This window comes from Panthera leo, chromosome F3 (assembly GCF_018350215.1).
Source record: "Panthera leo isolate Ple1 chromosome F3, P.leo_Ple1_pat1.1, whole genome shotgun sequence".
Lineage (NCBI taxonomy): Eukaryota > Metazoa > Chordata > Mammalia > Carnivora > Felidae > Panthera > Panthera leo.
Window position 1 is genome coordinate 57,708,283 of NC_056696.1, and position 17,689 is coordinate 57,725,971.

At 39.9% G+C, this 17,689-nt stretch overlaps 1 protein-coding gene across 3 annotated transcripts in view; it reads left to right on the top strand.

Annotated features, from left to right (window-relative positions):
* MARK1 (microtubule affinity regulating kinase 1) overlaps positions 1-17,689 on the top strand; it is a 115,851-nt gene that overhangs the window by 50,418 nt on the left and 47,744 nt on the right. For 2 of the 3 annotated variants that reach the window (XM_042924934.1, XM_042924935.1), the window contains exon 4: positions 16,886-16,934. In XM_042924934.1, coding sequence (XP_042780868.1) covers positions 16,886-16,934 — 49 coding nt within the window. Of the gene's footprint in view, positions 1-13,558; positions 13,784-16,885; positions 16,935-17,689 lie in introns of those variants that run through there. The other variant, XM_042924936.1, reaches the window with a different exon arrangement.

The window sequence follows — 17,689 nt, forward strand, 5'->3', positions numbered from 1 at the left end:
GGCCCTGCCCGTCACGCATCTGGCTTTCCCACCTCTCCTGGATTAATCTGTGAGTGACTCTGGTAAACTGAGTGATTTTAAATGACCTTTAGAGACACTTGAGGCCTGTTTTGCTAGCTGGATGCACAGTAATATGACCCCCACTCTGTTCTTCCCAAAGGGGCCCGGAGAAGTGTGTAGAACCACAGTCATACTTGTTGAAACATGCAGACGTGAAGCCGAATGTTGCTTTATTTATGTGAATAACTAAAAAAATGTACTTGGTGACAAGTGATTTCTGTTGTTATTCTGCTCATCTTGCTGATGAAGTGTTTGCTTTTCCAAACAGGCATATAAAGAATGATGGCAATTTTGTTTTCTTTAATCTATGAAAATAGAATCCAAGGAAAGATGAGCATTCACTTAATGTAGGCTTTACACGTGTCATTGTTTTTGAAATAATTTTCATTTATGTTCATAGATTTGCTCTCGGTTAAGAGTTTTGGAAAAAAACAAAAAAACAATCCAACAGATCAAGGCTTGGTTAGTTCCCATGCATTGTAGAATATTCAGCATTTGGCCAGTCATATCCCCCGGTCAGTTATATCTAAAAAAGAAATAATGGAACGAGAAGTAATCCATTTGTTTTCCTTAGCATTGACAGTCAGGACCTATAGATAAAAAATAGCAAAATATATTCTCTGTGTAATAGGTGTGCTTATTAAAAGGCAGATAATGGTAACACATGTATTTGGAATAAGGGTTCATTTTAATCTCATCTCCAGAAGGGTTTGGTTAAATCTTGTTCTGGACTTGATCTGAATTTAAGCTGATTCCCATCCTTTATATTCTCTTCTGTGTGTAACATATTTTTAGGAAATAATACTTTCCATTGCCAACATCAGTGATAGACAAAGTAACCTAAATTCGATACCCCAACTGTTCAAAATTTCTAACATACAAAGTTCTCAGAAACAGTTTGGTCTTTGGAATTGTTAAGCATCTTTGGCATCAACATTGTTCACATAAGATGCTCGTGTGATTTGTATCACGTATCTTGAATTAGTGGGATCCAATTTAATGAGCTGTCATAGTTTAAAAATTATTTGAGTTTGATGCTATATTTACCTCTTCCACTTTGGACCATGAGTCTCACCTCATATTTTAATCGGTGTCTTTGGGGGTAGGGTTTATGAACTGTACTGGTGATTCCTGGGGATCTTTTAAGCAGCCTAATAATGTTGGAGGAACAGCAAAATAGTGAAACAGTTCTGTTCATAGTTCACGTACTTGAAATGTAAGATTGTCATTTTCTCAGAAATTCCACTAGGTTTTTAAACTTGGACACACTAGTTTACACATGGATGACAAAGTTTGTCTTAGCTTTCTAGTTCATAGCCACCAGGGTACAGTTTATCTGCCTTTTATGTGTTGTTTATTAATTTACATTTTCTATTGTTTTACTGTGTTGCATTATATTCCCAATTCACAAAAATGGCTCAGTGGTTCAGAATTGATTTGCTGAGTAGTAAAGCCTGTAATGAGAATAGAAATAAGACTGTCATAACTCAGCATTATGTCCTTAATAAAGAGGGCTGTTGCATTGCAGTGACATAAACCGTGTATCTCTGCGTGAGGACATTGGTTTTGTACAAGCAGGGAAATTACAAACAATCTCCAGTAACTGATATCTGAAAATTAGACTTATTAAATGAATAATCTGCTTACTCCTAGTGTCTGGTGTGTTATCTGTTGTATAAAATGTTATCAAATGGTGACCTAAGCCATTTAAACTTTGGTGAGTTTTCAGATAAAGCCACCAACCTCTCTGGTAAGCTAGTTACGTTTTCCAGAGCATCTGCAAAATAATTTGTATCACTGTCACTATAGGCAGAGAGGAGGACAGAACCACAGAAACAATATTCAGAATTAAGTTTCTTTTAGCAAATTATCAAGAAACCAAACTTGTAAAAGCAGTCATAAAATTATTGCTGAATAGTTTTATCAAGGAGAAAGCAGAAACTCTTTGGCAATATTCCTTAACAAACACCTCTGTTGGACATATGTTGAAATGCCAGTTACTGTCACATACGTATGCTTTATAGCATATTTCGCTTTATTGTTCTTTTCACACATGCGGATCATTTGAAGGAAGAGTCTGAACCAATCCTTTTGTGGGTCAGTGAAAATCTAAGTGATAAGAGAAGAGTTAGCAGGATTAACTGGGTTGTGGACTGCAAAAATTGGCTTAGAATTAATAATGGTGACACACCGGGAGGGCCTTTTTTTGGCGAGTGTGTGTGGGGGAGGGGTGTGTGTGGTAATTCTGCACGGAATGATACTGCCGGGTGAATAAATAAGATTATACCTAATGCCCAGTAACTCATTATTTCATCCTCCATGAAATCAGTGCTGAGCAACATACCTCTGATCTTGGTTGGGCTTTGAAGGAAGGGCTGAAAGCAGGTTATCATGAAATCATGGCTCTTTCGTGTAGAGTGTGAAGAATTGGTGGGAAGCATATTCACACTGAAATACGATAGATTTTGAGGGAAAAGGCATTCAAACAAGTTTCCTTTAAAAGGTGATACCAATAATGTTAATATCTAGCTAAAATGTTGAAGATAAGGTAACCAAATTTTCTGAAAAAACCAAACTGTTTCCAGTGGGCCACTGACCAAATATTTGACTTTTCTAAGTCTTGTTGGCCCTCTTTAGCGACTAGCCAGAGGGCTCAGTAATGTATTATCGGGCATATTTAACGCACAAATGCTACATCCAAATATGAAGGACACCTTCTGGAGCAAGCGTATCCAAAGAGTGGATCGAGAATCCATTGCTATTAGCCTTCTCGCCGGGACTTACAGTCTTCCAGCTTTTGAGTGGATACGATTAGCAGCCTAGACTGGAGTCCGTCTGAGAGCTGTACATAATCTTCAGGGAGAAATATCTTTGTAAGCTAATCAGTCTGAATGTCTCTGACACATCATCTGATGCTGGTTCCTTTGTACAATCAATCTGTGATCGTGACTTAGGATTTTTTTAATTCAATAGAAAAAAAACCCTAGAAATGGAGACCGTCTTATGATTCAAACTAAGTGTCAGTCACATGTGTTCATTATTAATTCTTAACTTAGCAAGAATTTCTTGAAAGAAAATTGTATTTCTCCATATATTGTCTTCTTCTCCTTTTTTTTTTTCTTTGGCTGCTCCTTTTGTGTGTCCTTTATGTAGAGTCATTGTCTTTTTTGTTGGCCTCAGTGTTTCAACCCCACCAAGTTCGGTCCTCTTTTCTTTCTGTATTCCCTTCCTGGGCTGTCTCAACTACAGGCAGGGTCACAAATATATGCCTTCAACTCAGACCTCCCCTAACTTTGCTCGTGACCTTTCAAAGACAGCCCAAACCTATTATGTCCAAAACTGAACTCATGATCTCTGCCCCACCTCCTCAGTACCTCGCCACCTGGTTTTCTTCCGAGCATCCTCTCTCAGTGAATGACAACTGCCCCTGAGTTGTGCAAGCCAAAAGCCCCAGAACTGTCCTCCACTCCTCACTGTACCTGTTTTCACCATCTAATCCGTCCATGAGTTGTGCTAATTTTATGTCTTACATCTTTTGAGAAGGTCTGCTTTTATCTTTTTCTGTCGCTACCACTCTAGACAAAGCTGCCATTGTCTCTCCCAAGGACTACCCCAGTAGCCTTCCCGCTGTTCTTCCTGCATCCGCTTGCATCCCTACACACACACACACACACACACACACACACACGCACGCACGCACACACACACACACACACACAGTTTAAAAAGTCATCAGGGATACAGAATACCTCTCTGACTGTGCCATCCTTTATTTAAACTTTTTGATGGCATTCCGTTCTTGGAGGTCTGGAAATCAAATTCATTAACAGTGTTTACCAGGCCCTACCTTCCTCTTCCACCTCATGACCCACCAGCTCCCCGCGGCATCTCCCTACCCCGCCTCCTACGCCTCTGGCTTCAGCACTTTCTTACATCTGCTCCTAGTTAGTCTTCCTTCCGGCCACCAGCCTCTGCACCTGTTCACCTCACCCTCCACGTAAGGCTTCTCCCCTTCATTAATGAAACCTTTATTCATTCATTCCTCACATTTCAGCCTTGGAGTTGTTTCTTCAGGACGACCTTTGCTGCCGCCTCAACAATGTTAAATCTCTCCACCTTCTTTAAAATTAAGTACCTATAACCAAGGATTATTCATAAAAATTGCTGTAGTTCTTATTTGTTTTAGTTTGGGTAGTAGTTCTGTTTGTTTTTTGGGTTTGATGTTTGTATTCTACCTCTGACTCTTAACACCTCTATTTTGATTGCTGGGGCTTTATTGGCTGTAAAGCTTCTTTCTGTCTCTTTCTACATTCTCAGGAAACTACATAAGATTTACTGAAGAGTAGACGTGGAAGGGTTTTCTCTTGGAACTGGAGGAGGCTAGGAATCTAAATCACCCATGAGTTGTAGACTAAACCATCTGATTGTTTTATTCATTCATTCATTCATTCAATCATTCATTCATTCATTTACTTATTTATTTATTTATTTAAAGTGTATTTATTTTAGGGAGAGAGAACGAGCAGGGAAGGGGCAGAGAGAGAGTGAGAGAGAGAATCCCCAAGCATGTTTCATGCTGTCAGCACAGAGCCCAGCGCGGGGCTTGATCCCACAAACTGTGAGATCATGACCCGAGATGAAATCAAACACTTAACCGACTGAACCACCCAGGCTCCCTTAAACCATCTGGTTGTTTTAAAAGTCATAGTGTCATTTTGTTATTTGAAGAGTCATACTCTTATTTTTTTCTAATTTGGGCAGTTTGTTGAAATAGTAAACTGGTCTATTTTTGATTCTTGGATAGAAACTTCAAAATGTCCTTCCCATTTTAAAAATAGTTACTTTTTTATGACATTTGTTAGACTAAACTATTTCATTTCTAGTATTTTTTAAGAAATAAGATAGTACAGCTACAACTAAAGCCTTATGTTTTATTTCTGGGTTCTATTCCTATGTTTTCTTTCCTACCTGGAAATAACTACTGTTCTGAACTTGATCTTTCTTATTCCCATTCAAATTTAAAATGGTTTTTCACCTGTGTGTTTCCATACGTAAAAGACTACATATTATTTTTTAAACTTCTTGTTTTTGTACAGCTTGCTTCTTCCACATACCATTACCTCACAGTTTTAGTCATGTTAGTGTATATAGTCTAGTTCATTTATTTTCACTACTGCTATTGGCATGCATGAATATGCTACAGTTTGCCCATTGTCTTGTTAATAGATATACTACAGTTGGTGTATTTTTTGTTAGTTGACGTGTAGATTGTTCCTGGTGTTTTTGTGTTTCACTTTTTCTTTTTAAGTTAGTTAGCTTTTTGTTTTTGCTGCAGAAGCAGTGAGGCAACGATCATTATTGTGTACGTCTATTTGTGAAGGTGTGTAAAAGGATGTATCTGTCCAAGCAGAATTGCTAGGTTGAAGGTCATGCATATCCTCGGCTTTACCAGCTAATGTCAAATTGCTCTTCAGAGTGATTGTGCCAATTTATACTTCTGCTAACACTGTATGATACTTACTGTTGGTCTTCATTTTTGTCAGCACTTTATATTATCAGATTTCTTCATTTTTTTCCAACGTTATGAATGCATTATGGTATCTCATTTTAATTTCCATCATTTGTAATTTAAACTGTTTTCAAATTTGATCCGTTTTATGTTTAATATCTTTCCTCTGAAATTATTTGATCTGTTATCTCAGTACATTTACTTAACATCAACTTGAGCTCAGAGACGTATAAGACCTTGGGAAGGACTCAAGCAATATAAAATTAGAACCAGTTTATAAGAAATAAGAATCTTACAATCTGGTAATCTATCTAGATGAAACTTGGAAAGTGGCCCAGCCTGTCATTTAAAGAGCATTTTCTTCTCTTAACTTTGCAACAAACAATTGACTTACAAGTTGTCAAGGTTGGAAAGCAATACTGAACAATTGTCCTATTTTTTTTAGTGAGATGTCATCTAACATATATTCATTTGATTGTATTCAGATCTTTTTTGAACTGCCATTTCATGAGAAGAACTTAAGAAATTAGCCTGTTGTTAAACTGCTACTAGCAATAACTATACAAAATACGTGGTGTACCAATAACACGTCTGGAGACTTAAAAAGGAGTAAAAAGATGATCCTGGAAATTTAAAAGCTGAAAGCTTAATCTATAGGGTTCTGTTAATACAGGCATTTCATCTACAAAACCCCTCAATGGCGGGAGCCTCTGAGTGAGACTAAACGAGAACCCGGCAGTCTCTTGGACCTGAATATCACTTGCACTTGGCACCACACCTCACTTTAATAGACCAGTAAACTGTTGGGACGCCTGGGTGGCTCAGTCAGTTAAGCGTCCAACTTTGGCTCAGGTCTTGATCTCATGGTTAGTAGATTCGAGCTCCGCATGGGGCTCTGTGCTGACAGCTCGGAGCCTGGAGCCTGCTTCAGATTCTGTGTGTGTGTGTGTGTGTGTGTGTGTGTGTGTGTGTGTGTGTGTCTCTGTCCCTCTCCTGCTCATGCTCTGTCCCTCAAAAATAAAGAAACTTAAAAAAAAGTTTTAAAAAAATAGACCACTAAACTGCTATCAAAGATAGAGATAGGATTTTTACAAAGATTACAGTGAAGGCAAAGAAGGGCTTCCTGCCCCTCGCCAAACCGCAATCAGGCCAAAATGCTGGAAAGGCCAAGAAGGCTGTGTCGACAGGTGCAAGAACATCTGAATGTCGCCGTCCTCCTATGAGCCCAGTCCCCCAAGACTGATGACAGCCTGGAAGATCTCACCCAGTGGGAACAAGCTTGACCACTGTGCCTTTGTCAAGTTCCCTGGGACCACGGGGTTGTTCTCCATGTGCCTCGAGACCAAAGGAGCAGTGCAGGAATCCTGTGACAAGGGCACACGGTGAGCGGGTCTGGTGGAAGGAAGATGATGTGCATTTGACTGACCCCTGACTATGATACTTCGGGTGTAAATAGAACGAGGATTGTCTAAGCCATATCCACGTGGCTACTTCTAAATATAACCGATTTTTCCCACCACCAAAAAAAAAAAAAAAAAGAGGCAGGAAGGAAGAGAACAGTTGAGAGGAGAAAAAGAAAATGCTCATAATTGAGGCAAATACTGATTAACACTGATGGAGTTTGATCCTGACCTTAAGCCCTAACAAAAAGGACTGAATTGAAAAGTAAATATCTCTCTTGTTTACTAACTTCAGTTACCTGGAACAACGCCAGGAACCAAGAAGGAAACAAAGGCCTCTGAACAGCGAGAATAGCTGTCACAAAGTCCAAACACTGAGGTCCCTCCCTGCCTCTTAGTTAGAGAAAACCCATCGCAAGCCTTCACTCAGCACTCATTTCTCTAATTCGGCGCACAGAATTTGAACAAACCCTAGCCTCAATTTCCAGCCCACAGCAAAGTTGAAATAGTAAGTTTGGAGGGTATTAGCGAATTCGGAGCTTTCCTGCTAAGTTTGAGAATGCTAGGAACATCGTGATGTCACAGTTTGAAAGCGAGCAAGGGAAATGAACTACAAATTAGAATCAGAAACTCAACTAGTGCTGTGGGACTGTTTAATATATTTGCAAACCTTTGTGTTCCTGACTTGTACCTGGGCGTATGATACATGTGATAATTGACTTTTTTTTAACGATAATTGTCTATCTCAAGGTAAACTTATCATGGTCTGAATTTTCAGCTCTCCTTCTCCCCTCAGCCCTGTCCACCTTTCTTAGAATAGCCTGGAATAGCAGGCACTGGTAAGATTGGCACCCTCGCTGATAAAGGTCTTCTCTGAGCTAAAAGATCACAGACATGTGGCTCGCTGTCTCTCCCTGCTCCCTTTGACTCGGGCAGCTGAGGTGGTTAATTAGTCCCGTCTCTTTCCTGTGTGCAGCCAGCTGGAATATTGCAGTTTAGGGAAGGGCACGAGGGGAGTCGCGAAGAGGAAGAGACATCTTAGACCTTTACTCAAGCCATGTGCTACCGTGCAGTTGGTCCCAGCTCTCTGGATTTGGAGTGTTAATGACCCATATCTAGCTGACAACTGAAGTGTTTCTTTGGGAGGAAGGGTGATCGGTAGGTCAGGCCACTGGCGTTTGATTATCCTGAGTCGGGATGCCCCTTAACACACACCGATCGCTCTTCCAACAGCAGCCACTCTTGGTCTTTCCACCGTTGCCTGTCATTTTTAGCCTTCACACACCCGACCCACACAGACATTCGTGCTCTTGCTTATTACGGTTTTTTCCTCACTTCTTGTCAACAATTACTGAAGGAGAGGAAACTAAGGATAGAACAGTACATTGAAGACATCTTTGAGATACAGGAATCCAATGACATGGTCTTAATTTTTTAACCGGAATAAGAAATTACCTTATGAGAACTTTGGCCCTTCCTGTAACTGTTTCTCCTGCTTCATCCCCAGATGGCAGTGGCGCGGTACTTCTGTTCAGGTATGCCCTAATGTTCACGAGATCGTTGTAATCCTCTCCCCAGCTCATCTCACTTCTTGGTAGAACACAAGGGCTAAATTCTAGGTTCTTGTCAGGGACCGCATTCGTGAATTCAGTGCCAGTCCAAAACCCAGCTTAGGGAACGAACAAACCAACAGGCAAACCCCAGTATCTGTGGAGAAGTGCTTGAAGCATGTACAGCTAAGCCATTCCTTTAGAATGGCAGACACGGAGCATATTGTCAGACGTGGAGCTGCCGGGAGGCATCAGCATGTTTTCGTTAGTTCTGGGGTACGTCTCAACCAGTTTGCTTCCAAGAGTAAACCACCAGATTTGCCAGTAATTTCATAAAAATCAATGAGAAATAACCTCAAGATTATCCCTGTGACAACATTGTCTACACACTTGGAATCCTATGTGCTTCCTTGAGGCAGAAGAGAAGGAAGAGGAGCTGGAATTAGAGCTCGTATGGAATGACACGCTCCACTCCCTGGGCCACTTTCTGGAGAAAATAAGGTGGAAACCCTCTTTTGCCTGCCGTGAGGAGCGGTTAATTGAAAAAGTATGGTAAAGGGAGGAATTATGAATACTTACATAGATATTTAACATTTAAATTGAACACATCAGTGTATACCATTGAACAATTTAAGGCCATTTAAGGCCAAGGTTTCTCCCCCACCCCACCCCCCCTTCTTAGTTTGGGCCTGTTGATTGGCATTTAGCTTTGTTTATCTTGCACAAATCTCACCCCTAAACTCACACTTGCTGCTATTTCCAGGTTTATTCTATTTTTTTAATTAATGAGGGAGAATTTAAAGATACCCAGGAATGATCTGAGAGCAGCCCCAAGATTTTATTTTAATCTTTGATATTTATTCTGCCCACACTTAAGTGGGCAGCAATTTCTCTAGCAGCTTTTATCTAGAATTTACAGATTTTTTTGTGTTTTTTTGTGTGTGTTGTTTTGTTTTGGTTTTTGTTAAACAACAAACTTGAATTCATTGGTTTATGTAACATTTAATTGTATTGGACAAACTTTAAGGCAACTGCCTGTGATCCCCACTTCTGGTGTTCACACCTTTGTATAATCCCTTCCCCTTGAATGTGGGCGGGACCATTGACTTGTTTCTAACCAACAGAATATGGAAAAGGTGATGGGATTTCACTCCCATGATTACATTATGTTATATAAAACTGCCTTTCTAGCCAACATGCCCTAAAGATTATCCATGCTGGCTTGAATATAGTAAACAGCCTTGTTGGAGAAGCCTAACTTGGCAAGGACATGTAAGCAGTCTCTAAGAGGTAAGGGTGGCCTCTGCTCGAGAGCAAGTAAGAAACCAGCATCCTCAGTCCTAAAGCTGCAGCGTGGGTTAGCTTGGAAATGGATTCCTCCCCAGTCAGACCCCTAGATGAGACTGCAGCACCTCAATGGGAGCCAGAGGACCCAATGAAGCCCTACTGATGCACAGAAACTGTGAGATGATAAATGTGTGTCGTTACAAGTTGCTAGAGTGTGGTAATTTCTTATTCAGCGATAGAAAGCGAATATACGGACTTCAAGCTGTCTTACAAAGCTGTAATCATCAACATAGTATGGTGCTGGCATAAGAACAGACACTCAGATCGATGGAACAGAATAGAGAACCCAGAAATGGACCCACAAGCATATGGCCAACTAATCTTTGATAAAGCAGGAAAAGAATATCCAATGGAATAAAGACAGTCTCTTCAGCAAGTGGTGCTGGGAAAACTGGACAGCGATATGCAGAAAAATGAACCTGGACCACTTTCTTACACCATACACAAAAATAAACCCCAAATGGATGAAAGACCTCAATGTAAGACAGGAAGCCATCAAAATCCTGGAGGAGAAAGCAGGCAAAAACCTCTTTGACCTTGGCCACAGCAACTTCTTACTCAACACGTCTCCAGAGGCAAGGGAAACAAAAGCAAAAATGAACTATTTGGACCTCATCAAAATAAAGAGCTGCACAGCAAAGGAAACAATCAGGAAAACTAAAAGGCAACTGATGGAATGGGAGAAGATAGTTGCAAATGACCTATCAGATAAAGGGTTAGTATCCAAAATCTATAAATAACTTATCAAACTCAACACCCAAAAAACAAATAATCCAGCAAAGAAATGGGCAAAAGACATGAATAGACACTTCTCCAAAGAAGACATCCAGCTGGCTAACCGACACATGAAAAAATGCTCAACATCACTCATCATCAGGGAAATACAAGTCAAAACCATGGTGAGATACCACCTCACGCCTGTCAGAATCGCTAACATTAACAACTCAGGCAATAACAGATGTTGGCGAGGATGCTGAGAGAGAGGATCTTTTTTGCACTGCTGGTGGGAATGCAAACTGGTGCAGCCACTCTGAAAAACGGTATGGAGGTTCCTCAAAAAAACTAAAAATAGAACTACCCTACAACCCAGCAATTGCGCTATGGGGTATTTATCCAAGGGATACAGGTATGCTGTTTCACAGGGGCATATGCACTCCAATGTTTATAGCAGCACTACCAACAATAGCCAAAGTATGGAAGGAGCCCAAATGTCCATCAGCAGATGAATGGATAAAGAAGATGTGATAGGGGCGCCTGGGTGGCTCAGTCGGTTAAGCGTCTGACTTCAGCTCAGGTCATGATCTCGCAGTTCGTGGGTTCGAGCCCCGCATCAGGCTCTGTGCTGACAGCTCAGAGCCTGGAACCTGTTTCATATTCTGTGTCTCCCTCTCTGTCTCTGACCCATCCCTGTTCATGCTCTGTCTCAAAAATCAATAAACGTTAAAAAAAATTGAAAAAAAAAAGAAGATGTGAAATAGATATACAATGGAGTATTACTTGGCAATCAAAAAGAATGAAATCTTGCCATTTGCAACTACGTGGATAGAACTAGAGGGTGTTACGCTAAGCGAAATTAGAGAAGACAAATATCATATGACTTCACTCATATGAGTACTTTAAGACACAGAACAGATGAACATAAGGGAAGGGAAGCAAAAATAATATAAAAACAGAGAGGGGGACAAAAATATAAGAGACTTAAATATGCAGAACAAACAGAGGGTTCCTGGGGGGGTTGTGGGAGCGGGGTGGGCTAAATGGGTAAGGGGCATTAAGGAATCTACTCCTGAAATCATCTTTGCTCTATATGCTAACCAACTCGGATATACATTTAAAAAATAAATAGAAATTAAGAAAAAAAGAAGAAAACAGATATACTAGTTAAATTATCTATTTACAGTAACACGTATACCCGACAAATATGTTTGGGACCTAGATCACCTCTGGCAAGCATTCTGTTCAACTTAAGGAGTGCAAGGACGCGGGGCGCACCGTGGACTGAATGTTGAGGGTGCTCGGATGGTGCACGTTAGATTTGCAGAGGGGATGTGGGGGCCAGTTACAGGCTTCTGTACTGCAGTGCTGGTGAGTTGTTCTTTTATAGTCCGATACAACAAGTTAACAGGTGAAGTCTTAATAAGAAAGCAAGACTAAGTAAAGAAAACGGGCAGTTTATTTATATGTAAGCGTAGAGAACAAGATTGGTATTGGGCACTTTCCTGTTGCAAAGACACGATAGTGATAATACTGAAGAATGCAAATGAAACTTACAGTATTGCTGCTCATATTGATAGCCAGTCCAGCTACTTTAAAACCTGTATAGTATAGCAAAACCAAAACAGGGACTATTTGTGTTTATTCTTTATAATATGCTCACATGTAAATTTTATCTACTAGTGTGTGAATTTTATCTGCTAATGTGCTGTAGCAAGAGAAAAAAAAAGTTTGAAACCAGAAGTACACGTTTTCTGAAAATCTAACCCACAGAGTCCTGTATGTGCCGTCAGCCCAGTGAGTCCCTGGGCAAAGGTGACGTGGTGATGGGCCCCTTACTTCCTCTTTGGGAGGTACTTCCTCTTTTACTTCTTTGGGGCTCTCAGGGAGGTAAGGGTCTTGTTCAGAGGAGGGGGCATTAGGTAAGTAGACAGGGGAGGCCTAGATGGTGTCAGCAGCTAAGGTAAGAACGCTGTGGGGGCACCTGGGTGGCTCAGTCGGTTAAGCGTCCGACTTCAGCTCAGGTCATGATCTCACGGTTCATGGGTTCGAGCCCCGCATTGGGCTCTGTGCTGACAGCCTGGAGCCTGCTTTGGATTCTGTGTCTCCTTCTCTCTCTGCCCCTCCCCCACTTGTGCTCTGTCTCTCTCTGTCTCCCCACCCCCCCTCCAAAAAAAAAAGAACCCTGTGTGTGTTCTGAGGGGACTCCTCACCCAGAACACAGGAGATCCCTCCGGACTCTACCCCTGCCATCAGTCCTCACAAGTCTGGGCAGGGGTGGCATCTCCTCAGTCCTATGTCTGGTACCCCCTGGACATGGTTCCCTCTGCTGACCTGAGCACCCCACTCAGACCAACCACTCAGACCACCAATCTCCCTGAGAGCCTCAAGGAGGAAGTGAGGGTATGTGACTTCTGGTCCCCTCTGCCCAGGGCCTCCAGGACTGCTCATGAGAATGACCCATTCTCTGATGGTGCAAAGTAGAAACAAAAAGGTGTTTGATGAACAATCCATGTTCACTACTATCCACAGGCATCTGGTATTGTTGGAAATGCAGGCTCGAAAATTGGCTTGAAAAGACTCAGGAAAACAACCAATTAAAAAGTGGTCGAATGATCTGAACAGACATCTCATCAAAGAAAACATATAGATGGCAAATAAGCATATGGAAAGATGATCAACGCCGTCTGTTATTAGGAATTGGAAATTTGAACAACAGTGAGATGCCACCACACACCTATTAGAATGTGAAAATACAAAACACTAACAACGCCAAATACTGCTGAGGATGTAGAGTAACGAGAACTCTCATTGCTGGTGGGAATATAAAATGGCATGGCCACTTTGGAAGACAGTCTGGTGGTTTCTTACAGAACTAAACATACCTACCGTAAAATCCACCAGTCCTCCTGCTTGCCATTTACCCAAATGAGTTACAAACTTACATCCACACAAAAACCTGCACACGGTTTACAGCAGCTTTATTCGTAATTGTCAAAACTTGGACGCAATCAAGATGTCGGTTAACGGATAAATAAACTGGAACATCCATACAATGAAATATCATTCGGTGCTAAAAATAAATGCTCTGTCAAGTCATGGAAGGACACGGAGGAACATTGAATGTATATTAACTCAGTGAAAGAAGTCAACCTGAAAAGGTCACATATTCCATGATTCCAGCCGTATGATCGTCTCAAGAGGTAAAACTATGGAAAAAGTAAAAAAAGATTAGTGGTTGTCGGGGATTTATGGGAGGGAAGGGTGAGTAGGTGGAGCGTGGGGGATATCTAGGGCAGTGAAACTAGTCCGTGTGATGCTGTAGTGTTGGATACGTGTCATTATACCTTTGTTGAGCCCCCTGGAACGTACAACACCGAGAGTGAACCCTAATGTAAACGATGGACTTCCCGTGAACGTGTCAAGAATTTTCGTTATGGCACTGACTGCAGTAGGGAAAATACATCAGTAAGTTAAGCATCCTCAATAGAACAGTGTATAAACTGTAGTTGCCTCATGTACTGTAATGGAACATGGCAATTAAAGTAAATGGACCAGATCAATACATACCAGGGGTAGAACAAAGAAACATAATGTTGAAGAAAAAATAAGTTTAGAGAGATATATTCAATATGACTCCACTTATATAAAGTTTAAAACAAAAAAGTTAATATTGCTATTTATATATGCACTATCGAAAATTAATAAAAGCTTATAGCTTGTTATATACCAGCATTAGGGTAGTGGTTTTACCTAGGATGGGGAGGAAGAAAAAGAGAGAGAGGGATACTCTAGCTATGACTAGAATGATTAATGTCTTCATATTTTATTAAATAATTAAAATTCATAATTTTTCTTAAAAATAAAATCTCATGAAAATATTGCAGAACATTAACATAAGTTGTTTAATCTTGGTAGTGAATACGGAGGTAAGTGCTATATTTGTTTCTGTACTTTTTAACAAAGTTGAAATATTTCGCAATTCAAAAAGTGAATGAAGAGCATTCATTCCAGGCAGAGGGGGGAAGAGCGTGTGCAAAGGCCCTGAGTAGTGAGGGATCTTAGCAAGTTCAACTGAGAAAGATGGCTGGTTGCCTTAAGTGAAGTCCATCTAGGAGACGTCCATGTCGATGGTATGTAGTGTCATGAGATAAGCATGGCAAGGTAGGCAAGATACTGATTTTCAAGGCCTGGTAGCCCATGTTGAAGATCTTGTTCTAATGGCATTGGAAAATCAGCAGTGGTGATCAGCAGTGTAGTGCTGCACGGTTAATGGGTTGGAGGATGGGAGGACAGAAAAGAGAATGCAGAATGGACGTATAGAGACCTATGGGATCCAGTGTGACAGTGTTGCCTGTATGGATAGATAGAAGTTGACAGATGTGAGATGAATTTTGGAGGTCGGGTCAGTAGGTCTTGGTGATAGATCTGATGTGCAGACTTCGGGGAGGCATGTAGTTAAGGATGACTCCCAAGTTTCTGTAGATATGGAGGAGAGCTAGGATGAGATTTTAGTGGTAGATAAGCCTTATGTAGGTTTATCATTGGTGTGAAATTTTTTGAGGCATATCAACACATTATATTCTGTTTTTAACTTGTGTTAAAGTACACCTAAGATTTACCATTTCAACCATTTTTAAACACAGTTCAGTGGTGTCAAATACATTCATATTATTGTGCACACATCACCACCGGCCATCTCCAGAACTTTTTTCATCTTCCAAACTGAGAACTCTATACCCATTAGACGGTGAAACTCTTTGCCTCAGTCACTCCAGGCCTTGGCTGGCTTCTGTGTCTATCAGTTTGACCTTATTCTACATACCTAATATACACGGGAAATCATATGGTATTTCTCCTCCTGCAACTGGTTTATTGCATTTAGCCTAATGTCCTCAAGGTTTGTCCATCTTAGTGTATGTCAGAATGTCTTTCCTTTTTAAGACTGAATGTTATCCCGGGTGCCTGGGTGGCTCAGTTGAGTGAGCGTCCGACTCTTGGTTTCGATCTCACAGTTTATGGGATCAAGCCCTGCATCAGGCTCTGTGCTGATAGCACAGAGCCTGCTTGGGATTCTCCCTCTCCTTCTCTCTTTCTGCCCCTCCCTCACTCTGCCCCTCCCTCACTCGTGCATGCTCTCTCTCAAAATTAAAAAAATTGTTTTATTAATTTAAAAAAAAGACAATATTATTCTATTGTATGTATATACGACATTCTGTTCATTTATTCATCAGTTGAAACTCGGGCTGCTTCTTCCTTTTAGCTGTTGTGAACGTAGGTGTACAGCAAATGCTTGTTTGAGTCCCTGCTTTTAGGTGTATACACTTTAACCACATCCTTGCCAAGACTTGTTATTTTGTTTTGTTTAATAGTAGCCATCCTGAGTCTGAAGGGTTACCTCATATTGTGGTTTTGATTTGCACTTCCCTAATGATTAATGATGTTGAGCTTCTTTTCACATTCTTTCTGGCCATTTGTATATCTTCCTTGGAGAAATGTCCCCTCTGAAAGCATTAACCTTAGATCATATGTCATAATATAGACTTTTTTCGAATATTATCAGTTATTGGCCCTTCTGTTTTCCTGAACTAGATGCTTGATTCTGAACTTAACATGTACTCAAAAGACGGCATAGAGCAAAAAAATGCCAGATCACATTTTTGAAAAATGGGCCCTATATTGAAAAATAAAAGGCATGAATTTTTAACATTCGTGTTTCAAGTGACTTATTTTCAGTATGTTTTGGTTTTATATAATGTGGTAAATAAATTTTTATTGTCCTTTACTATTATACAAGTCTCCTTAAAAATGCTACAGAAAATAGTCTTGTTTCCTTTTCAAATTTTACTTAGTGTAGGTTTATATCATTTAATCTTTCATAAAGTGCCTGATCAACCAGTAGAGGTGACCAAAGTATCAGAACCACCACCCCCTTCCCCTCCCCACCACCCCAGCCTCCAAGGAAGCTTGGTTTTGGATAAAAATCATGTGAGAGATCATTTAGTTTCATTTCCACGGTATTTTTCTTTTATTGCCAGCAATGAAGAGTAGTCAAATAAAAGTGCAAGTTTTATTGTATGTGGTGTATTCACACACATGTACACACGCAAACAGAACCATCTGAGTTCATCTTATTATAATTGTCCTGGAAATCGAGTCTCAGCAGAGTTAGAGGTCAATCTGAGAAACAAATCTCTTGTTTCTTTCTTAGCTCATTACCAGGATCTTCTAGTGTCTTGTACGAAGATGAATTTCTTCAAGCGAATGGTTTTAACAGAAATATGTCTACCTGTTTTCTTTAACAGTTGTTTCGAGAAGTACGAATAATGAAGATATTAAATCATCCTAACATAGGTATGAAATTTATGTATACAATTAATGATGAAGTATATTCCTTAATTTGAGACTATTTGAAAAGGTAGAATTTTATAGAAATTGAAGGCTGCAAATGGCTATTTTCTACTGCGTTGCTGTCTTAAGCTCTCCATTAATATATTTGACTTGGAGTTAATGCATATGAATACTTTTTGTATCTCCTTTCTAAATTGCCCTAAATAGAGATTGCTTGCCATTGCAGTATTTATAAGAAATGAATTCCAGATAATTTGATAATATGCATTTAGGTTTGATCATAGGGCAAAATAACTAATTTGAATTTTAAAGAAAATAGGGTTGATTTCAATTTTAGTGAATTTATTCCTGTAAGTTCTGGTTTTCCCCTACATGTACAAATAAATAGATTGATTACATGTAACATATCAGCTCAGTGGATGATAAGAAGGAAAAAGTAATTCTTCTTTTAACCTGCCCATTTTCTAAACACTTGTTTCTTTCACATTTAAAAACATTATATTTACTAGAGATATTAATGTGATTCTTTGTGGTATATCATTTCAACTATGTAAGTCTGATAATTTGGTGTTTTTTTTAACCAAAGACTTTTATAATACCACATAATTATAGAATATTTTTGTTTCTGTACCAAAGATTGGTCAACGTTTTATGATAGTACAACATATGTGTTGTTATAATACAGTCTCTTTTAAGCTTTAGTTAAAATTTTATCCTGATTTTAAGCTTCTCCTTTTTATTATATTCTTCACATTAGA